General features: G+C 50.3%; 9 protein-coding genes across 9 annotated transcripts; 2 read left to right on the forward strand and 7 right to left on the reverse strand.

The window, feature by feature from the left end:
* Positions 1-235: 235 nt before the first annotated feature.
* BCR38DRAFT_40623 (uncharacterized protein) lies at positions 236-2,018 on the reverse strand. Its single transcript, XM_040858025.1, has 3 exons — positions 1,617-2,018; positions 1,135-1,558; positions 236-1,075 (listed from the first exon to the last, which is right to left on the reverse strand). The coding sequence occupies exons 1-3, from the start codon at positions 1,800-1,802 to the stop codon at positions 360-362; spliced, it is 1,326 nt and encodes a 441-aa protein (XP_040712752.1). The 5' UTR covers positions 1,803-2,018; the 3' UTR covers positions 236-359.
* Positions 2,019-3,426: 1,408 nt separating this feature from the next.
* Positions 3,427-4,355, reverse strand: BCR38DRAFT_441344 (uncharacterized protein). The gene is made up of 2 exons (XM_040860769.1): positions 4,136-4,355; positions 3,427-4,068 (listed from the first exon to the last, which is right to left on the reverse strand). Exons 1-2 carry the CDS (start codon positions 4,225-4,227, stop codon positions 3,696-3,698), a joined length of 465 nt encoding a protein of 154 aa, XP_040712753.1. The 5' UTR covers positions 4,228-4,355; the 3' UTR covers positions 3,427-3,695.
* A 2,682-nt stretch (positions 4,356-7,037) lies between these two features.
* BCR38DRAFT_40668 (putative peroxisomal membrane protein) lies at positions 7,038-8,180 on the forward strand. The gene is made up of 3 exons (XM_040858080.1): positions 7,038-7,301; positions 7,407-7,661; positions 7,741-8,180. The coding sequence occupies exons 1-3, from the start codon at positions 7,178-7,180 to the stop codon at positions 7,860-7,862; spliced, it is 501 nt and encodes a 166-aa protein (XP_040712754.1). The 5' UTR covers positions 7,038-7,177; the 3' UTR covers positions 7,863-8,180.
* A 704-nt stretch (positions 8,181-8,884) lies between these two features.
* Positions 8,885-9,677, reverse strand: BCR38DRAFT_349331 (ribosomal protein L24e-domain-containing protein; the record flags this gene model as incomplete). Its single annotated transcript, XM_040856486.1, has 3 exons — positions 8,885-9,172; positions 9,291-9,434; positions 9,627-9,677. 3 exons carry the CDS (start codon positions 9,675-9,677, stop codon positions 8,885-8,887), a joined length of 483 nt encoding a protein of 160 aa, XP_040712755.1.
* A 248-nt stretch (positions 9,678-9,925) lies between these two features.
* BCR38DRAFT_441349 (adenosine-deaminase domain-containing protein) lies at positions 9,926-11,713 on the forward strand. Its single transcript, XM_040860770.1, has 4 exons — positions 9,926-10,300; positions 10,360-10,393; positions 10,469-10,767; positions 10,823-11,713. The coding sequence occupies exons 1-4, from the start codon at positions 10,168-10,170 to the stop codon at positions 11,656-11,658; spliced, it is 1,302 nt and encodes a 433-aa protein (XP_040712756.1). The 5' UTR covers positions 9,926-10,167; the 3' UTR covers positions 11,659-11,713.
* Positions 11,714-12,042: 329 nt separating this feature from the next.
* BCR38DRAFT_411680 (NAC domain-containing protein) lies at positions 12,043-12,631 on the reverse strand (the record flags this gene model as incomplete). Its single annotated transcript, XM_040858598.1, has 3 exons — positions 12,043-12,269; positions 12,333-12,506; positions 12,571-12,631. The coding sequence occupies 3 exons, from the start codon at positions 12,629-12,631 to the stop codon at positions 12,043-12,045; spliced, it is 462 nt and encodes a 153-aa protein (XP_040712757.1).
* Positions 12,632-13,454: 823 nt separating this feature from the next.
* BCR38DRAFT_348882 (RNA dependent RNA polymerase-domain-containing protein) lies at positions 13,455-17,390 on the reverse strand (the record flags this gene model as incomplete). The annotated part of the gene is made up of 1 exon (XM_040856452.1): positions 13,455-17,390. The coding sequence occupies one exon, from the start codon at positions 17,388-17,390 to the stop codon at positions 13,455-13,457; it is 3,936 nt and encodes a 1,311-aa protein (XP_040712758.1).
* An 890-nt stretch (positions 17,391-18,280) lies between these two features.
* BCR38DRAFT_411682 (uncharacterized protein) lies at positions 18,281-18,941 on the reverse strand (the record flags this gene model as incomplete). The annotated part of the gene is made up of 2 exons (XM_040858599.1): positions 18,281-18,512; positions 18,637-18,941. 2 exons carry the CDS (start codon positions 18,939-18,941, stop codon positions 18,281-18,283), a joined length of 537 nt encoding a protein of 178 aa, XP_040712759.1.
* Positions 18,942-20,534: 1,593 nt separating this feature from the next.
* Positions 20,535-22,560, reverse strand: BCR38DRAFT_349864 (putative D-lactate protein; the record flags this gene model as incomplete). Its single annotated transcript, XM_040856524.1, has 5 exons — positions 20,535-20,908; positions 20,968-21,366; positions 21,420-21,638; positions 21,792-22,194; positions 22,252-22,560. The coding sequence occupies 5 exons, from the start codon at positions 22,558-22,560 to the stop codon at positions 20,535-20,537; spliced, it is 1,704 nt and encodes a 567-aa protein (XP_040712760.1).
* Positions 22,561-25,288: the final 2,728 nt, after the last annotated feature.

Genomic DNA, 25,288 nt, shown 5'->3' on the forward strand with positions numbered 1-25,288 from the left:
AGTCGCGCACATTGCCCCGGCGTGTTTTTTGTGCATCGTTTCACAGAAAGTTCTGAACCGACTCCGAAGGGTATCATGTATTGTAAATTTAAAATGTACACATTGTTTCATTTTCAGGGTAGGAGAAAGTACGCCACAGAAGTACCAAAATGCCCTCGAGTATCTTCGTCAAATCCAAATGCCGCCAAACTGATATGAAGTCGCCGAAAGTGGTGCTGGCCCCTAATCCCGAATTGCTCTGGATCAGCTAATCCTTACCAGGCCCTTCCTATTATGGCCGTAGTAGTAACCATCTAATTTAGAAACCCTGCCATGGAACCGGATGTAGTAAGTCAGACCAACACGTTGTGTATCTCAAATCAAAAGAGACGACCACCTGGAACCGCAACAAAAACAGCCGTCAAGACCCCCGCTCCGAGAAGAGCGCAGATCATAGACTGAATAAAGATAGTATCCTGGATCTGCCTAAGAGCAGGCTCCTGAATCCACACCTCACGATCAAAGACCTTCCGAACAATGTTCCGTTTCTCGTACTTGACAATCCACGGCTCCTCCTCGTAACTGTTGGACGACCCAAAAGAGTCGAAGCTCGTCTTGGCCCGGCTCTCGCCGTCGTCCTCGACGAAGAGCTCCCAAGGCCGGATGTGCCGGTGGTGCAGCCCGTGTAGCACCACGCACATGCCCTTGTACGCCGCGATGAGCGTGGCGATGCCGAGCACCCAGCCGATGGCCGCGAGGGCCCGCCAGCCGCGTCTGACTCGACTGAGGGCGAGGATGACAGCTAGAACGGTGGCGAGAACGATAGTCCCAACGCCGAGGCCACGAGCGAACCAGACGCGAGCGGGATTGCCGTTGCAGATGGACCAGCGTATGAAATTGCGGTGGGCTTGCGTGCGAAGGGTGTTTTCAATGCTTCGGGCAACAGTGCGGAAGGCTGATGGGTGAGTCGTATACGCCAGAGCCTGCAGCACCACCTTTTGCTCGCGGGACGACAAGTTGAGTTGTCGGGGCGCGTCGTCGGCGATGTACGTTGCAACCACTCTGTCAATTTCCTCCCTGAAGGGCTGAATGGAGACTGGGGTGCGGAGCCAAGTCAGCATCAAGAACTTTGATTTCTGTGTCGGCGTCACTTACAAGGCTGGTTGGCACCCGCGGCGTTGAAGGCGTTCTGAGCTTGTGAGCGACAGCTTGTGGCATTAGAGCTGTTGCCCGAGAAGACAGAGGGTGTGTCATTGTCGTGACTTCCTGCAGTGCGCGGTGGGGTTGAGAACGGATCTTTGCTTTCGATGACCGTCTCTACGCGCTTCTCGAAATCGGTGCCCTTGAAAATCTCCGCCGCCTTGGGTTCCTTCTTCCGCTTATCCGCAGCCGCTTTATGCAGTTTAGCAATCACCTCATTTTCCTGTGCTTGGGTCCACTCGGGAGCAAGCAGGATGTCAGAGGTGCTGGCCTCCTTAAAGCGCTGGACGTACTCGCGGTACCATAGGAAGAACTGGAGGTTTTCTGCTGAGTGTTCGATGTAGATGAGGTAGTTCATGAAATCTCGAATTGTCATCGGCTACATAGTCATAATTAGTAAACTGGGTCTCGTACACCAACATTCTCCATTAACCAACCGGGCAGGTACCGCCATTGATGATCTTATCGAAGGCAAGGGCATCAGGAACTCCGGTCGAAGCCCCAGACCGCCCTGATCTAAGAGATAAATCCTCTTTTTCATTGTCCGAGATATAGTCGTCACATCGACGGGATTCTATTGTATCAACGCGCTGTGGGCGTCGGTAACTAAGTGAGAGGACCATTCTGGAAACAATTGATTGAGTCAACGAATGAAAGAGCTGCAAGGCTAGGAGAATAAACGTATGTGTATGGGCAATGTTTTGCAGAAATCATGAGCAAGCTACGGTCCGGTGCCAAAAGCATAGAGAACGGACAGTGATATAAAATAGTAGACTGGAGATCTGCCCACCAGTAGTAGGTATCGGTTACAACGCCATCCGTGAGATGCGCAGCTCAGTGCTCTCGGACTTGAAGCCGGCTCGCTCTAGATTTATAGGGTTATACTTTAAAAGACAAGCTCAGGTTTAGTGCCAAGATGGGAAGCAGCCAAAACAAGAAAGGAGGTCGAGGCGTCCTGAAGCAGTGCTTCGAGAATCGATGCCGCGTGGGTTTTCCACACGCGTTCATCTATGCCCGTGGTCAATTCGACACGATTTTAGACACCTCGACGCCTCATGTGTGACACAGTCGTCGATATCTTCGGTGGGCGCTTCCACATTCAATATAATAATACAGTAAAGAGTAAAGATCAACCCAGCTCTCCAAATTGCTGGCCTGCTTTGAGCTGCTGTATGAAGTGGCAATGCATTGTACGCACGCTCCGGGGACCGAAATGAATTGAGTTGAAAGATTCTACAGCCTAGCATTGGCTCGTAGAAAAGCGAAGCTCTCGTGGTGTGGACGCCCACAGCTTCAAGGATGCCGTAAAATGGCTACACAAGCGATACTAGGCTCAAGCTGAAAACAGTCCCCTGGGTGCGGGTCTCGCAGCCGCCACGGAGCATCTCCTAAAGGTCTCTATTGGCTGTCAGTGGGTGCCGTTTTGATCATGGCAGTTGAGATCGCCGAAACTAGACTTGACCTGGGGATCGACCTACGGATCCAATGCACACGCACGTCGAAGTCTGAGAAGAACACCTGAAGAAACACTGGCAAAGTCGAAGCCATTGCTGAAGGATATCAGCCAAATTTGGGTGATCGTCGCCTGCAAGCGTCGGCACTGTGAAGAACACTACGCGATACAGCAGAAGGAAAAAAGCAAGCAATAGACCGATTGGATTTGAGGAAAAAGCAATTAGTTGAAGACTTGGAGTGTAACAAGGTGACAGACAGAGTGATGAAGGTCTCGTTGGGCAGGTGGGCTGGCCACGCCGCACCTAGGTCGTGCCTTGCTACACAGGCTTACCTTCAAGAAGAATTTCCATTCTATCCCAGTTGCCGAGTTTCTTGTTTTCTTGAGAATAACCCTTTAGCTAGTACCCGCCTCATTACTGACCTCAGTGCCCGAGACTCCGCGATAAGGTTTACAAGTACGCCATGTGTCCATCGTTTCTAACGCAGGTACACGAAGAGCTGAATATCGATAACAAGCACTAGTGGTGTTTCCTCAACTTGTCTCTCCCGCGCTTATAACGGACTGGCTGACGATTAGTGAGGGACTCGGGCGAACGCACGCTAAAATCTTCTTGGTCGAATTCGTCTGTACAACTTGCAGACCATTCAATTATATACATGAGGCTAGGATTTTTGAGCCCATGCGGTCTAGTCTATGACTGGTTGGTCACACAACACTACCATCTATTGCTGACTCCGGGACTGTCCCATACATCCACCTGCTCAATGGTAACTTGGCAAAAAACTCAAGCACGCAAGGGTGGCCAATTTGAGGCGCAGTACACTCTTCAAACCTTCATTATGTGGAACCGAAATCCTCGTGACGACTTGCCATCCATGTGTTACCAAGTGGCTCACGCTCTGGCCATTTCAAGGGGAATATTGCACAAATGGCTCGAATCGAAGATCTGGACCTTTCTGGCCTTGTCCAATAGCTCAAAAAGGGTACTCATGTATACTTCATTAGACGAGTAACTATTCCTGCCACAAACGGCCAAGTTGTCCCGAGCCGTAGTAACGTTTTACCAATGCTTCTCCGAAATATCAACCATGTTTACATCAACTCCGTCCTTGAACCATCGTTCCTCGTCCGGAATCTTCACATCGTTCCCGCTCATCTGACGTTTTCTCATCAATCCGTTCTCAGCAAACGTCCAATCCTCGAGACCGTAAGTCCTGAACCACTGCCCCGACTCGTCATGCCACTCGTACCAGAACTGAACAGCGATCTTGTTCTCCGAAAAAGCGAACAGCTCTTTCCTCAGTCTGTACCCGGTCTCCTTAGACCATTTCGTGGTCAGAAAGTCCGCGATCTCGTCCCGGCCCGTGAGGAACTCGTCCCGGTTTCTCCAGATGGAGTTTTCAGTGTAGGCCATCTTGACCTTGTGGGGTTCCCTGCCGTTGGTGTTAGGTATAAATCCCGAACATTACCTTTTATGAGCGGCGATGAAGTGAATCTTACTTGGTGTTCCAAGCATCTTGGGCCGCTTTCACTTTGATCTTGGCTGTCTCCGCGGTGAACGGCGGATACGGCGGCTTCCCTTCGGTCGACATGCCGAGATTGTCAGTAGGGCAATTGCACGGTAGCTAGGCTCTCTGTCTTCAGCTTAATCTTCTTTCATCAATTTCAGTACTGGAATGTCTAGTTTAGAACGCGACCTTTGACTGTTGAAATCACTGTATCCCCGAGTGGGATTACTCATCCCTTGCGTGTGTTCTTCCCTATTCGGGCTTTGCATGCGGCAAAACGTCGGTGGTCACAGCATTACCGCAATGGGGACTGACCACTTCCGAATCCCAGCTGACGCCTTTTCATTCTACACCCATACATGAATATATCGCTCTCTCTCCGTAGGACTAGAGGGTTTAGCCTCATGGGTTTTCTTGCTGGTAAAACAGATGGGCATGTCAGCAGATACTGACGCCGAAGCAGTGTAGCTCCAGCCGTTTATATGAAGTCCCCGTTAATTTATCAAAATGAGTACAAGTTGAAGTCGAGCTCACATCATGGCAGGATTTATTTTACATATCCTTTAGTACAGGCTACCAATCATGACTTCCCGTCAAACTTTGGCGAACCATAATTTGCTCCCTAGGAAGATCATCCGTTTCATGCAGTCGTCATACGTGTTGAGGTTGGGGATGTACTTCAGCGGCTTCAAATTTTCACATTGAACATAAATACCTACTCCATGAAAAATACAGAAGCTGAAATCCATCTATTCTTTTATCCATATCCTCAGAGATCAAGATCTTACCTGATATCTACCAATATACTCTTAATCAAGCACTTACCATTAACCACAGCGTAGTCTCCATGACGGCAGTAACTTATTTACTTAATCCAAGCAACCCCTCCTTCGCCGGGGTCATGGCCAGCGGAGCCCAATACGTATATCGCTTATCTGCTGGCCGCTTACTCCCCGTATTTGAACCGTTTTGCCTGCTCTGGTGTTTTCCACGACGGCGACTCCGGTAAGGGCTTGCGGGGGCGGAGCGCTGTTCGTTCCGACCATGATTCACTGCGATGAGTATCAGCTGTACGAAGCTTACGGATCTGCTTGCGAACCGCCCCGAAGGTGTATAGGAACCAGACCTTGCAGGGCTTATAGAAGTAGATCATGGTCAGGACGGGTGAGGAGAACCGAGAAAGCCGAGATCACGATAACTACGGCAATGCTGTTCTCAGGAGGGGCCGGCGCCGGAACAGACGCTGGAGTCGTCGGAACGGGTGAGATAGTGATGGCCGATACTTGTTAAGTTGGGTTGGCCATAGCCTGCTGTAGTTTCTCTATCAAAATCGGTGGGGTTGCTGTAAATGGCGCCATGATTGATGGCGGTGGGTAATTCTGCTTGGGATTTGGCTCACCTGTTTTGTCAGTGTCTTGTGTTCTTGAAGTTGGTCAGGTCTCTGTGCCAAATAGGAAATAGGTATGTATTATATGTGCCTCTGATCAAGGAACAATTATTTTCATCAAGGCACTGTTTTCTGATGCTGTTTATTAGGTGGTCTGTCATGTTGCTGTAGCTCGGTATTACCAACCATACACTGCCAGACATGAAAATACCACTTTAAGAGGAAGGGTTAAAAGACAACACAGACCAAAAGGTGTACAGATCTTGCCACGGCACTTCCAGTAAAAATTATTTATCCCTCTTCCACGGCTGATTATAAAATTTGAAGCTCTCATACCCATTGCTAGTTAATAGGGTATTGTCTGACTGCTTAAAGTCCATTCACTTGTACGTATGCCGACTGGTCTTATGGTGTAATAGAGGAAGCCATGGCAAACACCTGGCTACTGCCGCAAGTGATTCCACGATGAGTTCCCAAGCGGCCTACAGAACCTGTTGGAAACAGTTTATAGCATTTTTGGAAATCACCCGTAGTATTTGCTGTCCCGCCATGAATTCGATCATGGCTGTGCGGACTGATGAAGGCTTTAGAGACGAGGGGTCAATAGTATGACATGCAATGCCACGACAGCTGTGACATAATTCAACGCTCATGGAGTGTCTTATCTCGATATCGGGTGTTGGGTAGCACATTGTTGTCATACTTGTTTTAGTAATTTGCAATGCCAAATTTGCTGCACATCGAGGCATGGGGCCAGTAACTCGAAACCAAGCTTGGTCATGACTGGATATATATGCAGCATATGCATTCTATTGGACAAAGGAAACGAATTCATGCAGTGACGTAGGGTGCTACATTTTAGCTGGATGAGGGCAATATTACAGCCATTCGATAAGAATAGGCGCCTTCTCGACTATATCAAATTGCCATGCCGGCGGTTGGCATCAGATCCCAGAAGCCTTGCCTTATTTGTCATTGGATAAGGGTGCATGTCTGCGGCCGCACCAACTTCAGGATCTTCCCGCCTTGGCTAATCATGATAGCAAATCCCCAAGACACCTGAGCTTAGTTGGCTACGCGGCACATGCCGCATTCGCATATCCGCGAATTTATTTGACATGGCAATTCGGACCTTCCGGAGCGAAAAGGCGACTCTGACTAATCTTTCGGGCTCGCTCACTTGCTCCCCGTACAGTGGTTCCAAAGATGGATATGCTGTATCCTTCGTGAACAGATTACGTCCGGGACATCCATGGGTGGTAATTGTCATGCTGAGTAGTGTTGCTTTCGAGCCGTCGACACTGCGAGTCAAGACAGCCAACTGTTTCAGAGAGAAAGTTGCAATGCGGATACCTATGACGGAATAGCTTCAACCCAAACGTTACCCCGCCATAGCCAACATGAGCTCCCCGCCGTAGCGCCGAGTGACAGACCCTCAGGGTACCTGGATACCTAACGAGGTAGGTGACATTTGATGTTCACATCACTTCAGTTAAGTATTTCGAACAGCTCCTTGGCTTCGTCTCGGTTTTTGACACAACTCTTTTGTTTTCTTCCCAACACCACTCCAGGCAAACTGTTGCCTCGTCCAAGCTCAACCAAATCCATCAGACCACTTTATCATTCCATTGACTAGCAGCCATCACCATGTCTGAGCTCAAAGCCGGAGACTCTTTCCCTGAGGGCGTAAGCTTCACATATGTCCCGCCCAGCCCAGACACCAGCGATATCACAGCCTGCGGAATACCCGTCAAGTACAATGCTAGCGAAGGCAAGTCCACCTCCCCCTAACACGACATCTCCCTATGCAATTGCTAGGTGATGAGCTTCGCAAATGACACAATTTCTCGAGCCCCTGCTAATGAGCTATATATAGAAATCAAGGACAAGAAGGTCGTCATCGTCGCCGTCCCCGGCGCCTTCACGCCCACCTGCCAAAACCAGCACATCACGGGCTACATCTCAAAGCTCTCGGAGCTGAAGTCCAAGGGCGTCGACCAGCTCATCGTCATCGCCTTCAACGACGCCTGGGTCATGTCGGCCTGGGGCAAGGCCAACGGCATCAAGGACGACTCCATCCTCTTCATGTCGGACGATGGCAACGCCTTTAGTCAGACTTTGGGCTGGACAAGTACGTCCAACATAGCTTGTACCGGGAGATTCTCGAATATCCCCGTGTCTCTTTGACTTTTTCTAACTGTTCTTGTTAGTGGGTGCCCGTACCGCCCGTTATGCCATAGTCGTCGAGAATGGAAAGGTCGTCTACGCCGAAAAGGAGCCGGCTAAGGGGGTTACTGTCTCGGGCGCTGATGCCGTTCTGGCTAAGCTATGAGCGTACTCGGAGTCACCTTGGAGCAAAGAGGATCCAGGCCCAGGTTGGAAGCCCTTCCAAAGAGGAACTATACGTCATAGAACAATACATGTGGCAACGGCTACGTACAGACCGGTAATAGAAATTAAATAGGCAGACCCGACACTTGAATTCCTCCCTGTCTCCCAAGGCTCGCTCGTTGTAGTCTCCCTAACATGGCAAGGTCCGGTGGGTGTTGCAGCTCGGCCACAACTCACGGCTTGAAGTCACGTTAGTTGCTGGTGGATCAGGAGGGCAAATCTGGTCTTGGCGCCAGTCATGCTTATCATGAATAGCAGAGGCCGCTGGTCGCTGGTCGCTGGTTTGAACATGTTTTCGATGTGGCGATACGTACAGGGACACTAGCATATATGTCGTTATACAGGGGTTCTTCCAACTAGAGTGACAGCCTGAGAGCGCTAAGCTAATCGAGGAATGTGGTTCGGCTCGCAGTTTGAGTAGAATGGTGTTTCCAGAAGCGGGTTTCGTATCAATTTTGGATTCTGTTCACTAGAATCGGACGTAAACGAGTCTTGTGATCTACTATCAGCCAAACCTGTCTACTTCACCTTCGCACACGAACGCCAGCAAGATGTCTAGAAGTCATTCAGACACATCATGACGTTCTCGAAAACACTGGAGTGTAATTTGCTTGGCTATTGTCGGAGCTGTTCATGGTATCATCTAATCCTCGCATCTGCTGTCGATTCCTCTGCCAGCTTGACCTTGCCACGGGCATATGCATATTGCCAGCGCTCGGTGATTCACGTCGGAATGGTAGATCGGCACAGTGCTGGGCGGTATAAGCCGTACGTATAGACCATAAGCAAAGGTCGGCATTAACTGCTACCTATGCGGAAATCTCATAACCCATGAGAGATGCAATCCATCCGCGACCGAGAGATGTAGTGGTTTTTGGCCAAAAAGACGCTCGAGATCCCACCCTGTAGACGCCGCCATGTACATTTCTGACCTCCGTTCCTCAGAATTCACCAAGCAGGACTTTAACGGGTCTTGGCCTGGACCTTCATCTGTGCGCCCTTGGCTCCCTGCTTGCCGACGATGCGGTTGGTCTGTCCCTTGGCTGCGGTGCTTGCGCGCTTGGCCTTCTCCTCCTTCTTGGCGGCGGCGGCAGCAGCCTTCTTCTCCTTGGCCTCCTGGACGGCTGCAGAGCGGGCGGCAGAGCGGGCCTCGGGTCTCATGGTACGGCGCTCCTTAATGACATCAAGAGAAGCACCAACGATAGCTCGCTGGGACTTGACTGTGCGGCGAGTGCGCTTCTTGGCAACTTCCTGCATTGGGCGTTAGCGAGGCTGCTTTGTCTCCATCCTGTAATCCATATCCATCTCAGGTACGGGAACCTCGAGTTGTGTATAGTGGTAGAGTGGGGGTGTGCGGATTCAAACGTACCTCAGAGATACCCTTGCGGTGCTGGCGACGGAAGAGAACAGTCCACGCAATGCGACGGGGGTTCTTGCGCTGGAGGAAGAGGGACTCGGATTTGCCATTCTGGAAACGGAAGATCTTGCTGTCGCCACGGACGTAGAGCTTACCCTACAAAATCAATGGCAGTTAGCAAGACTGTGAGCTATAACAATTTTTGGCATGATCGAATTCTCTAGTCGCGGCCGTGACGGATTTTCCCATGCTGCATCGCCATCCCCGTCGCGTACGCCAATGCCTTCACTTCATAAACGCCCTAGCCCCGACCAGCATTCGATCAACTCAAAGGAAGACTCTTCGTACCTTTCCAGGGTAGATCCTCTGGCCCGAGAAGGTGTCGTCGTAGGTTCTCATTTTGGCGGTGGTCGTGAGAGTGCCTAGGTGTTAGTTGTCGGTCTTGGTGCCTGGTGGTTTGAATTGAATGCCGCAGGTGACGCTTGCCGCGAAATAATTTCGAGGTGCCCGATCTGTGGTTCTGTGGGTTTGACTGACTAAGCTGGATCTTTAGGGTCAAAGTGGTCCGTGCCACTGATTTGCGAGATGGGGGGCAACCTAGGCAAGTGGACCCAGATTCCGGGTAGCGTCTCTCAAACCAGAGCAAACCTGGGTGTATGAAATTCTTTGAGACGAAGACCAAAGACAGGGCTTCCCTGGCACAAATCTCACTATCCATAACGGCTTTTGGTTTGGAATGGCAACTACCTAGTCGGATATTCAGACATATTTACTAGAGAATATTACCCTTTTGAAGCAAGTGAAACCTGCAAGCTACTAGTTTCGACATCAACTTGGTCAGTTGGTGAACGACTACTTCAATGCTCAGGGGGTTTAGCAACATGCCTCAATGACCGTCACACCAGATTCAATCGCAACCTTGGTGCTGCAACAATTTGAGAAGCTACCAGCCAAGAGGAAACCTCTAGTGCGCGACAATGGCATTCACGAATGGGTGCCCCTTAGTGGTATCGTTGCTCAAGGTGTGTCACCTCTTACTTACACCAAAACTCATACGGATCAGTCGTTCATATCAACATAGGCCTCGACAGCAAACTACACTGTATTGCTATCGCGTATGTTCTACTTAATATTTACCTTCTGCATATCACTACTTCAGTCCAATACATCCACGACTAACACAAAAACAGAACAGGCATGAAATGTCTACCCACATCCAAGCTCCCCCTAGCCCAGGGAAACGTCTTACACGACTGGCATGCCGAAGTACTGGCCATCAGGGCATTCAACCGCTTCATACTAGACGAGGCAAAAGCGCTTTCTCAAGGGACAGTCAAGTCATCCGAGTTCCTGCAGCCTCGGGATCACTCCGAGCTCCTCCACCACCAAGACGGCAACGGTAACGGAGATGCTGGCCGGGTATGGCACGGCCAGCCCTTCGCATGGCGAGAAGGAGTAAAGCTGCACATGTACTGCTCCGAAGCACCATGCACGTATCCCACTCCTTATTCCATCTTACGTGCAACTACTAACATCCCTCTCAGGCGGAGACGCAAGCATGGAACTCACCATGGCCGCGCAAACCGACTCCACCCCCTGGGACGTCCCCCCCAGTTGTTCCCTCCACCAATCCAACGTCGGAGGGGAGGGACAACTCCCGGGACGAGCCTACTTCTCACACCTAGGCCTTGTCCGCCGCAAGCCTGCCCGCAGCGATGCGCCCCCCACCCTCTCCAAATCCTGTTCCGACAAGCTCTCCCTCAAACAATGCACCTCGCTCCTGTCCTCTCTAACCTCCCTTTTCGTCTGCCCGGCCAACGTCTACATCGACCGTCTCGTGCTCCCCGCATCACAATATTCTGCCTCAGGGTGCGCGCGGGCCTTCTCGTCCGAAGGGAGGATGGCTGGGCTGACGGGAAGGGACTGGAAGGGGGGTTACGAGTTCCGGCCTTTCGGGGTGGAGACTTCGGATCGGGAGTTTGGGCTTTCTAAGCGGAGTGTGAAAGTGAGGGCGGGGGAAGGTGGCCAAACGGCAGCGAGTAATTTGGCGGTTGCTTGGACGCGAAGTGGGTTGGAGGAGGGTACGTTGGGAGGAATCTTGCAGGGGAGGAAAGCTTTTGATCCCCGGGGCGCGAGTTTTGCATCTAGGAGGAAGATGTGGGCTCTGGCTGTGGAAATTGCTGCCTTATTGGGAATGGGCGTCACCGAGGTACAAAAGGCACTGGCAGCAAATAGCTACGGGGATATCAAGAACTCAAAGCTCTTGGAGGCTCGCCGAAGAGTTAAAGAGGATGCAGTATCTGAGGCCTTGAAGGGATGGGTGAAGAATCGGGGGGATGATGCTTTCAGTCTGGGGCTTAGTCACCAAAGTAGGCAATGATCAAGAATACAGTGCACCTGAAAGTTGCGCGGAGTTGAGGAACGTGGTTTCATTATTTTGTGCGGGCAATGGTACCGATTCCTTGCTACCATGCCCGGGTGGCCAGCAACGCCTGTTCCAGCGCTACCACAAAACAGCCATGTAGACGGCCGTCTCCATGAAGATCAAACTGAAGTCCTGCCAAATCAGCAGGTCCATCAAATGTCTTCACGTACGAGGCCAGCCGACTTCAGATATTGCGTGATTCTGCCCTATAATCGCAGGAGATGGAAACCCTTCCACCACTGTGACCAATGCCATGCCCTACCCATGCAGTGATTTTCCTACCGTTGTCCGGTCTTCGGGGGATATTTTCGGGGGAATTCGGGGGGATGGAGAGGCAGCTTATTCGACCTTGCTCTCAAAGTTCTCACCGGCGACCAAGTCGGGGATATCCTCGTCGTCAGCCTCCTCCTTCTTGGACATGTTCTGGTAGCTCTCGGCAAGCTTGCGGAGCGATGCCAGAGAGTCGGGGCCCAGCTGGTTCAGAATACCGGGCACGAGCTCCGTAAGCTCCTTGTCTTCGCCGGCTCCGTAGATAGCGAAGGTGTTGGAGGGGACGGCGGCGTGGACTAGGACCAAGTTAGTATTACGAGATGCGGCTTCATGCTACTATCGGCTAACAAGTGACGTACCCTTGGGAGCGGAGAAGTGGATGACGTTGCCGTCGCTCTTAAACATGTTGACCTCCTCAATGGCCTGGATGGGCTGGACGTTGAGCTTCTTGAGGGTAGTCTGGAGCTTCTTGTCGTCGTTGGCGCTTCGCGCGACCGTTCGCTTTTGCTTGTGTCGCGGGGTTCCCTTGCCACCTGTGATTCACCCGTCAATCCCTGGTCCGATCCTTTCTCTATACATATGATCCGAGAAACATACCAGTTCGCGAAGGCGCTGCACCGCCGAACTTCTTCTTCAGGATTTCCTGCACGTCGGCCATGATTGCTGTGTCGGTTTTGGCGGGGAAAAACGAAGAGACGAGAGCTTCTAAAAACGTTCCTCGGAGCTGGTCAAAGCGAGTCAGTCATTGCTGCAATGGAAGAAAACGAGATTTGGACCCTGCGCCAACGGCCGACAGGAATTTCGAATTACTCACCCTAAATTCTGCGCAGGTATGTCGTCTCAAAGATGGCACGCAGATCTGAGGCTCCAAGTTGGCTGTCGGCATTGGGCGACGAAAATGTGCGTGCCAAGACTTTTTCGCTTGGTGGAGAAACCCTCGGCCCGCAATAAGGCCAGCTGAGGAGGGGGACCTGGCTGGCAGGACCTTCGTCTTATAAAGTTTGAAAACTGGGGCCCAGTAAAGTTGATGGATAAGGTGCAGGTGAGTTGATGTGCGGCATAATGTTTTCGCACATTTCATGCTTTCATGCTCAAGAAGTAGACGCAGAATCACCGTAGGCCAGATGCAGCTGTCACAAAACTTGCACCAATCTGCTGGTAAAGAGCCTAGGGCTGGTTGTCAGGATGTTAACCTCAAGTCTTCATGGCAAAACGTTGTGATGAGATGGTGTGGATATTTTGTCATTTCAACAGGGTGGGACAAACGAAGTCACACGAACACAATACTCTTGTACACACCTCTTATATCCTTTCTCCTATTGTACAGTACTCTCCTACATCCAACTCCAAATGCAAGCGCAGAGGGCAACAGGCAACGGTAAGTGTGATGGGGAGTCCCGCTAAGGTGCCAGCGTACTGCCAAAGCAACACAGGCTGCTTAACAGTGGAGAGGGTAATCATCGTGGTGGGATGATAAAGGCCTACAGAGCCAGTCGCGCCAGGGCGTCTATCCCGCCCTCGTCTTCCTCCACAGCCTCTTCCTCCACGAACTCCTCCACCGCATCCTTCTCGCCCGAGTCTGCCTCATTCCCTTGGGGTTGGGGTTTGGGCTCCATCTTGGCGTCGGCCGCCTCCTCGAGTTCGTCGCGATTCGGCGGTGAGAAGTCTTCTCCAGAATATGCCTGGTATTCATCACTTGCGACGACCTCGTACTCATTCTCGCCGGTAGTTTCAGGCATTCTAAATAGTTCCGCCCCACGGTGGATGATTTTGCCATGCTCCGTCTCAATTGCTTCATTTCCAGTGGTTGTGATGCGGTCTCCGTTTACAGTCTTGATGACGGTTGGGGCAGGAAAATGATCCAGCTCTAAACCTTCCCCCATACTGTTGCATGCGATACGGCCTAGTTCTTGGCCAAAAAGCCAAGGGAAGCTGATAAGGGGCATGTGCTCCTGTGTCGTCTGTCGCTTCGGGATGAGGTGGCCTTCAATGACCCAGGTCTCTTTACACTCCTGGAGGGCAAGCTGCACCTCCTCCCACGTGATACGGTACATTGCGGCAACGAAAGGGTACAGTTTGGCCTGGTCTCGATTGGGGGCCCCGGCCGCCTCCATGCATGCCTTGATGAAGCGATCCCGAAGACTAACTATAACGAAGCCCATATCTTCTTGTACCTTGTAGTCCGTACCAACTCGAGGCTTGCTCAAGACAAATGTGGACCAAACCTCAAATTCAGTCTTGATTTCCCGCTGGTTCATTATACGCCGCATCGCCATGTCATACTGAGACTTGACGGCTCGGGCTCTACCTAGCAAATCATCCGATAGTCGGTAGCGAAGAAGTACTCGCTTGTCAAACGGGCTGTCGTACTTGGGCGAGAAGTCGATGGATGACACGACATCATAGATTTTACCCAGGACGCGGGAAGACCGATATGTTGATTTAGGATTCTTCTCCATGAAGTGCGGGTATTTCACGGGTAGTAGCTTCGCAGTGATGTGGGCCGGGTTGCCCGTCTTGACATAATCGACGGCGTTTGAGTGCAGACGGGCCAACTTGAGGCATCTCTCGTCTTTTGGGCCTTGCGGCGAGCAATCGGACATCGCTAGGTGAGCATTTGCAATAGTTCCCAGCGAATCATTCTTCATATATTCAACGAAGAACTTGACGATGTCTTTGATCTGGACGTCCCGGTTCAGCTCTTTGGCTCTCGCCGCGTCATGAATCATCGGGGGGTGGTTCCACTCATCAGGTATGAGTTTGGGGTCGAATAGGACGAAGAACTCGTCTCCATCCAGATCACCACCGGAACACATGGACGGGATGTCTTGATCGCCGTGAGAAGGAAAGACCACCACATTGCGAAGATGTCTCAAGGCTTTCACATCAACAGCTTCCACAACCCTGAGATCGCCCGGATGAAGAGATGGGTTTCGTCCAACCACGCACAATCCTTCGACCACTTTGTAGCTGTTGGGTTGATCCAATTCGGGGATTTGCAAGAAAATTTGAGGTAGCTTGGACCGATCCTTGGCTGTATCTGATTCGACCTCTCTTGTGTGGCCCCTGAGAGTGTTGGTTTCGTCCACGCATCCTAGCAGATGAGCGCCATTTTCGACAATAATACGCGCCTTCTCGCGTAGCTGTTTCATAGACCAGGCTCTCCAAAGCTGTAGAGTTGCTTGCATGAACGGTTCTTCGCACGTCATGAAACCATCACGAATCATTTGAGCGATGGTGATCGCCGTACCATTCTCGTCCGCGAACCGCTCAAGGAGTTTTAGAGCCACGTCGGGGTCAGTCATTGCAAGCTCGTAACCGGCCAGTTGATTCTTAGTCATCTCAGTGAACACCTCGTCCGGTACGCCGAGACAGCTAAGGATGTTGATCGTTTGTCTATTGAGAGTGGCCACAGAGAAACGCGAGGGCCGAATGATCTCAATGCTCTTTGACAACGAGTCAAACTTCTTTTGAGACGGCCGTAGGTGTATTTCGTTGAACTTGGCTTCCGGCCAAATAACGACGATGCCTTTGTTTCCGCCGAGGCGAAACTGGAAAGCGGACGGTGTCGTACCTTGTTTGTGCATGTCCAGCTTGCGTGCTATACTCGTAGCAAGGTAATGAGAAATCATTCCGACGCCGTCGCTGAAACACCAATATTCTGTCTCAATTTCAGCTATCTCCTTGATAGTCTGGCCAACAGCTATGCCTTGGGGGGCTCTCGTGGTTGAAAAGCACTGTCCAAGCCTAGCGGCATACTTGGCCACGACCTTGATGTGGCTGAAATCGCCCATCCAGTCACGGATATCATCACATGACTGTGAATCGCTTGGACAGAAGAAGTAGGCACCGTTCTCTCTGAACTGTGAGTTGCCGAAGGCCAGAAATTCGTAACAGCGGTCCCCGATCTGAATGCCGTTCTGCAAGGTCCGATACACTCTTCTGAAGAGAGGATCGTTCCGATCATTGTTTGGCACCGACGACATGCGTCCCTCGATCTTCTCATCCGTGAACTGAACTCTAATGAAACGATTCGCATTGTTGGCGTACTGTCGGAGTACTCTGTTGGTCGTCTCCACGGTTGGGGAGCCGAGGTACACCGTGGAAGGCGTGATGATGACTTTTCTCACCCAATTACAGTATTCTGGCAAACCAATTTGCGGGTAATGCGTCAGAGCAGCCCTGTCCTCGAAGATGCTCATAGGATCGAATATCCTCTTGCCCGTGTCGGTCACATACTCCAGCATGTTCTTGGCCTTGTTGATAAAACGGCTTTGTCCGTTATTCAATTTCTCAAGCTTCTTGAGAAATTCGAGAGTAAGGCTTTGCTCACTGAAGACACCCTGTGAAATTGCCGCTTCAAGCTGATATCTCAACTCGAAAGGGAGGTGAACACTGTCTGAATCATGGAGGAGAGCCAGCTGATCATTGGCACTTGCGGCCACGGGAGCATCGATCATATCCCATAGTGTGGGCGGTCGACCTGGCTGGCATGTAAAACTCTCACCGTTGGTGACCATGACTTTGATGTTGAAGTCAAGCAGGGCATTTTTGATGACTCGCCAATCATCATTGTCAAAAGCTCGGAAAAGAAGTCTGTATGTGGTCCATCTTCCAACATTGATGAACTGATGTGATCTCTTGATGCCCACAGGGTCGTCCTTCGTCAAGTCGCTGTGATATACGATCTCGTCAGTCCGCTGCCATGCGTCGTTTTCCACCCATCTGTTGTTCACGGTACTGTGTGAGTCTTCAATTTTCCTTCTGCGACGGAAGAAAGCCGGAGGACTCTTGAGTGGGATTACTAATGCCCACTGGGTTTGATCGATGTTTACACGGTATACCTTGTCAAGGTGACCGAATTGGATCCTCATTCTGTATTCCGAAGTCTTCGTCTGTGCAATGGGTTCTTGCTGCCGTGGATCCGGAATGGCGCAGGGGAACCTGACGATGAGCTGCTTATATTTCAGGTCAAGTGTCATTTGCAGTTGGTGCCGTGAGCTGGCATCATGTTTGATGGTCTTCATGATATCCATGGAGTTCTCCTGGGAGAGGAACCCGAAATCTAGGCTGACTGGACGCATAGTTTTCTGCTCTGGGTACTCAATACCAGCCCTGATGGGACTTTTTATGGTCGGCACGCCACGAAAGCGCAGGAGATTTATGCGAACCTTCTTGCATTGATTTTGTATATCGATGATGATGGTTTCGCTGTCCCAAAAGGATCTCTCAGGCACAGGTGAGAAACGAACTCTCGCTACGCCAATTGAATTACCCTTGGCCTCACGAATGATTTGAGCGAGGACAATGTCACCGAAGCTGTGGAAATATCGCCACAAGTCGACTGTGCGGGTTTGAGGAGGGATATTCCTCAGCTCAACGGTCAATTCAGGCCATTCTTTCCAAGCTTGTCTCATTCCGATGCTATCACGATTGGGTGGCCGTTGAAGTCCTCCACGGGCGCCATCAGATACATGGCCACATCCGCCGGGGGTTGCGGTATTAATATCCTGTATTTGGTCGCTTGAAGGGCGAGACGACAAAGTGTTAGAAGAGGTCTGCCCCGGGGGGCTCCGTGGAGTGGAGCTACCATTGGTTCGGGCTTGGCCTCGATTATCAGCATTGTTGCAATCCATGGTGGGTTTTTCTTATTGCAGCTTTCCATAAGTTGAGTTACGTGATCTCAATGTGGTCTTTGACCTGTTGCTGCCTGAGCGTGGCTGGAGCAGAGCCTTATTATGTTCCTTTGTATCTTTCCCCCTGTTTTGAGACGATTCTCTACAATAGTGGAGTCAGATTTTGTCAGTGAGTCTATATTGAGTTCATGATGACTTCAAGGTGGTGCTGTATCTATTCCAGAAGCGATATGTGGCGTGCATGGGGAGTATGGTCGGCTGGCAAAGATATAGCTGTGTCACCACCTATATTTCACCAGCTGACAAGAACACTGATTGGTTACGAAAATTTATTAGTATAGGACTTGACATGAAGAGAGGAAAAAAAACGTGACACTGTACCTCGAGGGTGTCTCTTCCACGTGGACTGGAGAGCAGCTTGATGAAGGCAGGCCGCAACTGACCTAAAGACTAGTTTCCGAAGGGGACGGTCTTGCTGTGCAAATTCAACTGGGTGCTTTGTTTGGGGCAAGGCCGATGATGGATTTGTGAAGAGTACAGCTGTAAGGTTTACCGAGAAGGATTTGCTGAGTGTTTATATGCCGGCGTGATGTCCAGGCGAGTTTGGAACGTACTTAGGTAGGTCAGGAAGGTACGTTGCTTGTATTATTGATGGCACTCGTTGCTCAAGGTCACAGTGTAGGTAATGGTCGTTTTTCAAATGGTAAGCACTTGATGATGCCAAATGGGCAGGAACCTGATGTCGCAACTGAAGGCAAAAGCTGATGGGTGCAAACGGCGGGTGCGGCACGTCTCGCACCAGCAGAATCAAACCTAGTACGGAACCTACTGCTAGAAAATGGTGTATTGGCGGGCACACTTGCCTTTAGTGGATATGAGTGGATTGCCCTCCCAAGTGCAGTTCTATGGGTGGTCATACAGGAGAATAGATTTGAAGATTTGGTCAAATCGCAATCTTGCGCAGGACCCCGAGAAAGAGGAGGCAACCTGGAGCGGCCAAACCCCGTGGGTGCGGGTGTTTGCGCACGAACATGTTTGATCTTCTTCTTTTTCTCCTTTTTTCTTGGTCTCCAAGAAGTTCCGGTTACTATCGGCGAATGTCTTTTCATTTACAGCCCAGCTGATGTCACAGATCAAGAGCTTGAGATCTTTGTCCGAATTCAACTTGCGGATGGGTCGTATGAACATTCCAATGCCGTTTGTTGGAATCCTGATTGTGAACTCATTATGTGTTTTGGATGCAAAATATCTGAAAATTAAGAAATTCCATGTACCATATACCAGGGCATGATGATCAGTCATTACTGGATCTGTCTCATCGTGCTTCGTCATACTTACATGATGAATGATAGAGTAGCTAAGGTGCATCGGAAGGATACGTATCTCAGTTCCCAATGCCCCTACTTACTATAAACTCTCTTCCACCTGATCTTATTGATATAAACCCCAACCCTTCGGCAAACGTAGTATATGTACTCTGTGGTACCAAATCCCAGTCAGCATATCTCTCATTCCACAATCGTACCAGCCAACAGCGATCATGACATTCGCCTTGGGATTTCCAAGTTCATCTGAAAGAACAGATGCCATTTTATAGAAGTTGTTCTCCTAGCGGGAACTGTATATCAATTTCCTAGAGTCCATCTAGTGAACTATAAGCAGTGGGAGTAAATGTTTCCGGGGTCCAGTTGTCGACACCCAATCATCCAATGATCCTGATTCGAATAACAGCTCATCAGTTATTTGCATATTCTATTCAGAAGAACCCTTGGTCCTATTGATCACACTGCTCAAGTGTTGAGGTCCATCGATGCCACTGGTTTATCAAGGCATCTCTGGTCCAAGCCTGCCTGCCAACTGTGACTTGAATTTAGGATGCTAAATTTGCCCCCAAACCAGCCCGGGAGTTGTTCAAAATGCATCTAAGGTGACTGTAAATTTACGAAAAAAGTCGATGATCTCGAAAGGTGTCCAACCCTCTGGTACGAGTTCCATTTAAACGAACAACGCTTTTCTGCATCTCGAACATCAAGTATATACCTAGGGAGCAATGTTTTGGAGAGCCCATGTCCCAGTGATGAAAACGGGTTGGCTACGTGATATCCTTCATGATGATTGCTTACTTTGAAAGTGACCATTAAATCGGGGGTGATAGCAGCGGATGCGGCATGGTTCACGCGGTAACTTGCAAGTGAAAACCGTGCCCCTTGATTGACGTACATTCTTACTCTTATCACCACACAACCAGCTAAAGCTGACTGAGCAGCACCTGCAATGCTCTTCAGACTTCTGACTTACAAGCCTCCAAACAAACTTTGCGTTGGGGCCTAGAGGTATCATCACAAAGGTACTTCCCCGTTATTCAGCACCGCCAACCAGGCTTATCACCAGTTCAAACCTAGGCACCCAATAAGCTTGGCCAACAAAATCTACAAAACTCGACGTCATGTTGCCCTGAGATAGTAAAGTTGAGAATATACACACGACTTCCATAGCCTATGAAATCAAATTTCCATCTCTTACCCCTTGATAATTGGTTAAAGGTAGAATACTCCCCGAAACCAGCCGAAGAAATGCTTCCACCCCACCCATGCAATGACCATCCTCTGAAGAATGCGAACACATGATATTTCTAGGGAAATCGACGTGCTGAAATCCGTCCTGTCTCTGTAAATTGATATTTCTATGCTTGGTTGCCCGGTGTTTTTTAATACGCGCGCTGATTCAAAACCGCAAAAGCTGCCAACTTCATCGACAAACAGTCAGAACATGGTCTCCTGACGTGCCCAGTGGTAATTCCCATAAGTGATTGCTCCTCCTCATGCAATCAGTTGTTATTGCATATGGCTGTCCTCGCACATGGAGTGCATGCACCTCAAGGCCATTTGCTCTGTCTTACTTGCCATGGAGCTCGATCTTTCCAGCTTATGGCAAATCCATGATCTTGCCAGGGTTCATGATCCATAACGGATCCAGAGCCTGCTTAATCTGGCGCATGACAGCCAAGGTCTCGGGCCCAACCTCCAAAAGCAGCGACTCCTTCTTCCCCCAGCCGATCGAGTGCTCGCCAGTACATGTGCCTTCCATATCCAGCGCCCGTTTCACCATGTTATCAACGCAAATCTCAACCTTCTTCCGCTCCTCGGGCTTCTGTCGGTTATAGATGATGCTCTCGTGGAAGTTGCCGTCTCCGATATGGCCCAGGATGCTCGCGAATAGACCCAGGTCATCCATCTCCTTCTTGCTGACTTCGATAATGTCTGCAAGACGGCTGAAGGGCACAGCAACATCGGTACTCCCTACATTTCTGGTAAGAGTCTGCACTTTAGGGGTGATCAGAGGCCCAGTGATGACTTACAAACTTCCTCTCCCTCTTTTCTCAGTGCAAGCATTGACCACAAGGATTCCTTCCGAGCAGACCATAAAAGCCTCTGCTCGTTCTGATCCTTGGCAAATTCGAAGGTGCCTCCCTTGTGGCTCTTGGTAATTTTCTGTACGACGCCAATATTCTCCTTCACTCCAGCCTTGGTCCCTGAGAATTTGAAGAACAAAGTGGGCGTTTCTTTCCATACTCGTGGCGCCGTTGCTCCTCCCAAATTCACCACCTTCATCTGAACCTCGTCCATGATCTCCATGGCAGCAACAGGTACGCCGGTTTGCATCACCTCGGCTGCCGCAGAAGCGGCGTCTCGGATGGTGGGAAACGTGACTACGGCGACGGAGAAATCTTCCGGAATGACAGCGAGCTTAAGGGTTGCTTTTTTTCTGTAAGCCTATCCCCGTAACAACTTTTGGATGATGGTCACTCACCTTCGGTAACTAGACCCAAAGTTCCTTCTGAGCCGACAAAAATGCCGTTGAGGTTGTACCCAGCGGAAGATTTTCTGGGCCTCCGACGAGTCTTTATGACGGTGCCGTCTGCCAGCACGACCGTCAGATTGACGACCCAGTCCTTCATCGTTCCATACTTGACTGCATTAGTCCCTGAGCAGTTCGTCCCGATCATGCCACCTATCTTAGCACTCGGGCCTGTTACAGTTTGCGTCAGTCGAAGTCCTAAGCTCGTGGTTGCAAATATATGCATGCTCAAGAGGTAGAACAAGAGGATAGAGTTCATATGACCACCACTAGACCGCTTTCCTACAACAAAATGTCCAATTGCATGCAGGAGAAAATACATACCGGGATCAACGGGAAAGAAGAGCCCACTGCCCATCTTGGACAGGTTCTCATTCAAGTCCTGCCATCCGATGCTGGGCTGGACAATGATGTCCATATCCTCTCTATTGAACTGGATGATCTGGTCCATATAGGCAAAGTCGACGCTGATGCCACCGTACGGTGCTGAGAAATTGCCTTCCAGACTTGAACCACCGGAGTACGGGATAATGGGAACACGATACTTGTGACAGACGCGGGCAATAATGGAGACCTGCTCTGTAGATCGGGGATAGGCCACGGCAACCGGAAGACCGTCCGGGTTTGTCGTCGACCACTCCGAGTACCCATGCGCGTGCAGATCCTCCGGATCAACCGAGATAATGTCCTCATCCATGCCAATCTCGCGTCGGATCTCCCGCAATGCCTGTAGTCTCGATTAGCTTGGTCACCCCGTGATATATGCACAGCATGTCCAACTCACCGCTTCCAGTTCATCCAAAGATGCGTAATTGGGCGACGTGATCTTTGTGTCGAACAGCACGACAGTGCGCTTTGGAGGCCCCTCTAGCCCAGATGCAGCAAGGCCGAATCCCAGAAGGCCAGCCGTTGCCGAGAGGGCAAATACGGAACGGCCGGACCACCTCGGAAGTTGTCGAGCAGCGGTAGCGGCAGCGGAAGCGGAAGCGGTTCGGCCATCACCTCTGTTACTGGCCGTCCTCCTCCACGGCGCCGAAGAGAAGTGGCATCTCCAGACACCATTGAAGGGTCTGGTAAAGTGTTTGGCAGACATGCAGAACAAAGAATACACCCGTCCAATTTGTGCAGTATACCTTGCACGGGATGATGAAAACGGGAAGGGAGATGAAGGTCTAACAGAGTTTGCGAGACCCGAGTATAGATAGCCACGGTTGAGTTGCAAATTTCGAAGTGCTGAGAGTTGGGTACGAAGTACTTGAAATCGCTTTTGCGGCGGATGATAGGTGCCTTATTAGTCGACGGTCCTGCTGCCCAAACCACAAGATGGATCCAGTAAGAGCTCAGAAAGTAGCATGTACAATCCCATGTGTTGGAATGTGTCGGCACTCGGGTTGATGGACCGATCCAACGACAAGAGAGTACGTATATAGCTTTCAGGGAAGCATAGAAAAGCTGACAAAGTGAAGGCCCGAGAGGCGTGGGCAAATAAAGAAGTTGACAAGGACTTTGGTACTTATGACTTGTAAAGAACAAAAACCCTGGGAACGGAAGAGGCGCCGAGTGAAGGTGAGTTGGCAGGATTGTATGCAAACATCTCACGACAGTTATCGCCAACAAGGCCCGCGGGCATAGTCCCGAAAAGCACAATGGGGCAACCTTGGTGTAATAGACACGTCGAGACAGGGAGACCATGTCCTCTTATGGACTCTGACCTTCCCCCCCCTGCCGAGCCAATGCGGGTTGAGAGATGTTTCCATGGGCTCTGTGTGGAACAGAGGACAAAAGTTGAGAGAAATCCAAGTAGGTACTACCAACCGAGCCATGTATACTTGCAAAACAACTAGTACATGTAGGATGAAAATGTAACAGGCGGAGAAGTGGAGAAAAATGGGTTAAGGGGAGAGACGATGCTCGGGGAGGTACATATACGGAGTGGACTCGGTAGCATAGATATGATGGGGTTGGCAACATGACACTATGCCGAGCACCGCGACGATAAGGGGGATGACATATTATCCATGGCGGGATTCCAGACTAGATCAACACATATTGCTAAAGAAAAGAAAAGGGGAACTGGGGTAAGCCTGCGGGTGAGGAGGGGCCGTCGATTTAGTATTGTAACTAAGAAAGACAGTCGTAAAAGCTACCTTTTCTTTGGCAGCTCGGAAAGCTAGTATTCCGATCGGGCTCTTGACACGACTTAGAAATTGGAAAAAAGAGTAGCAAGCGGCTAGCCGAGGGACTCCTATCAGTGTGGTATCGAAATTTATGCATACACAACTTTTTGCATCTTCACACCATTCGTGAGAAGAAGCACGTTGACCGCACTAGCGGCCCCTGTATGTAGTATTTGCATGGTTGCTTGACCGATTGCTCTGGTAGGGGAATAGTGTGCCGTGGTATTTGTGAAACCCGATCCTTGGAGTCGGGGGTCACCAGCCAGCTCGGACTTCTCAGCGAAACAACGCCGTTGGTTTTTGTGATGAGAAAGTTGAGAGTGCTCCAAGTTCTACTAACGGATGTCGGGTCCGATGTATCCTATAGTGGTGGGGATGAGGGGTTGGTTGGTTGAGTGCAAGTGAACGAGCGGTATTGCAGTAAAAAGAGGTCAGTAATTCATTTGCCTCTGGCTATTTGCATGCAAGAGGAGATCACGATGCCTGAATAGCATACGTACCTTGCGTGCCAGCGAATTACAACCCGGATGGTCCTGAAGTACCTTAACCTATGTCAGAAACCGTTGGCTCCCACCCGTCGCCGCCATTGTGATACCTTAGTGGCAGCAGCATACGGTCCACGTTTTGTTAGTTATCATGCATCTTCCCAGAGGATATCTCGTACACGATTCCCTGCCTTTAAAAAGTCCGCCAAACCGACATCCGTAACGTAAATTCCTGAACTTGCCATGGGGTCCCCAATAATGACGGCGCCTTTCAGCCCAGTGGGCTTGGCTGAAGCATTCATCTTGTGCGGACGAAGACGTGGCAACGGTAGTGCTTGGCTGCAAAACCCGGAACTTGTACGTTCCCAGAGTCCTCAATACAGCAACCGGTGTGAGCGTCCTCCTGCATGTCAGAGGAGTACAACATCAATGAAGCCGACGATGCGGGCCGTATGACTTCAATGGGTGCCAAAGTATAACGTAAGACACAAGCAACCTCAAGGCGTAATGTAATCAACGACGTCAACATGGAAGTCAGGTGCGTGAGGTGCTAGAGATGCGGTGCGACCCTGAGTTGAAAAATGCATCAATAGGTGCCTTGCACGACAAACGTCAAGTACTCCAGGAAATATTCTGTCCTCCAATTTCAACTGAAGGGGGGCAGCTGTTGTGCAATGAGAAGCAGTTTGAGGAGCAGCAGCAATTTTTACCGGTGGCGGAAAGCGGCCAAGGCTGATAATAGATTAGCGGATGTGGCGAGACGTTCCGCAAAGCTATTTATCGATATGCTGTCGTCGCAAACGACAACTTCCCAAACGAGAATGAAAATATTTGAAAGCGGTAGACGCCTAGGAGTACCTAAGTAAGGAAGCCGCAATTGAGTGTGGGGAAAATAGTGGACACCAAGACGGCTTCTTTTAGACCTGTTTTATCCAAAACAACCTTGATAATTCCGAGTCGACTGGGACGAGAGAGCTAAGTTTAGTCGAGAACAATAGTATCACATATACATGCCAATGCCGGGAGGGACTTGTCGAGTTGTCCAAGAGAAAATCCACTGCACCTTCAACACCAGCTGGGCATATAGAACTTATGCCTGGCAATGAGTGTAGAACCGCCTCATGTATGACCAACTATTACTACTTGGTTTAAGATATTG

This window comes from Pseudomassariella vexata, assembly GCF_002105095.1.
Source record: "Pseudomassariella vexata strain CBS 129021 chromosome Unknown BCR38scaffold_11, whole genome shotgun sequence".
Taxonomy (NCBI): Eukaryota; Fungi; Ascomycota; class Sordariomycetes; order Amphisphaeriales; family Pseudomassariaceae; genus Pseudomassariella; species Pseudomassariella vexata.

What these genes read in the sequence shown, in the direction of transcription:
- BCR38DRAFT_40668 (XM_040858080.1), top strand. Translation starts at nt 7,178, where the DNA reads ATGTCTGAGCTCAAAGCCGGAGACTCTTTCCCTGAGGGCGTAAGCTTC. An exon ending in CAAGTACAATGCTAGCGAAG is followed by an intron (nt 7,302 to 7,406) that starts GCAAGTCCACCT and finishes AGCTATATATAG; the next exon opens with AAATCAAGGACAAGAAGGTC. An exon ending in TCAGACTTTGGGCTGGACAA is followed by an intron (nt 7,662 to 7,740) that starts GTACGTCCAACA and finishes TGTTCTTGTTAG; the next exon opens with TGGGTGCCCGTACCGCCCGT.
- BCR38DRAFT_441349 (XM_040860770.1), top strand. Translation starts at nt 10,168, where the DNA reads ATGACCGTCACACCAGATTCAATCGCAACCTTGGTGCTGCAACAATTT. An exon ending in TAGTGGTATCGTTGCTCAAG is followed by an intron (nt 10,301 to 10,359) that starts GTGTGTCACCTC and finishes ATATCAACATAG; the next exon opens with GCCTCGACAGCAAACTACAC. An exon ending in CTACACTGTATTGCTATCGC is followed by an intron (nt 10,394 to 10,468) that starts GTATGTTCTACT and finishes ACACAAAAACAG; the next exon opens with AACAGGCATGAAATGTCTAC.
- BCR38DRAFT_40623 (XM_040858025.1), bottom strand. Translation starts at nt 1,802, where the DNA reads ATGGTCCTCTCACTTAGTTACCGACGCCCACAGCGCGTTGATACAATA. An exon ending in TCAATGGCGGTACCTGCCCG is followed by an intron (nt 1,559 to 1,616) that starts GTTGGTTAATGG and finishes ATGACTATGTAG; the next exon opens with CCGATGACAATTCGAGATTT. An exon ending in CGCGGGTGCCAACCAGCCTT is followed by an intron (nt 1,076 to 1,134) that starts GTAAGTGACGCC and finishes TCCGCACCCCAG; the next exon opens with TCTCCATTCAGCCCTTCAGG.
- BCR38DRAFT_441344 (XM_040860769.1), bottom strand. Translation starts at nt 4,227, where the DNA reads ATGTCGACCGAAGGGAAGCCGCCGTATCCGCCGTTCACCGCGGAGACA. An exon ending in CAAGATGCTTGGAACACCAA is followed by an intron (nt 4,069 to 4,135) that starts GTAAGATTCACT and finishes CACCAACGGCAG; the next exon opens with GGAACCCCACAAGGTCAAGA.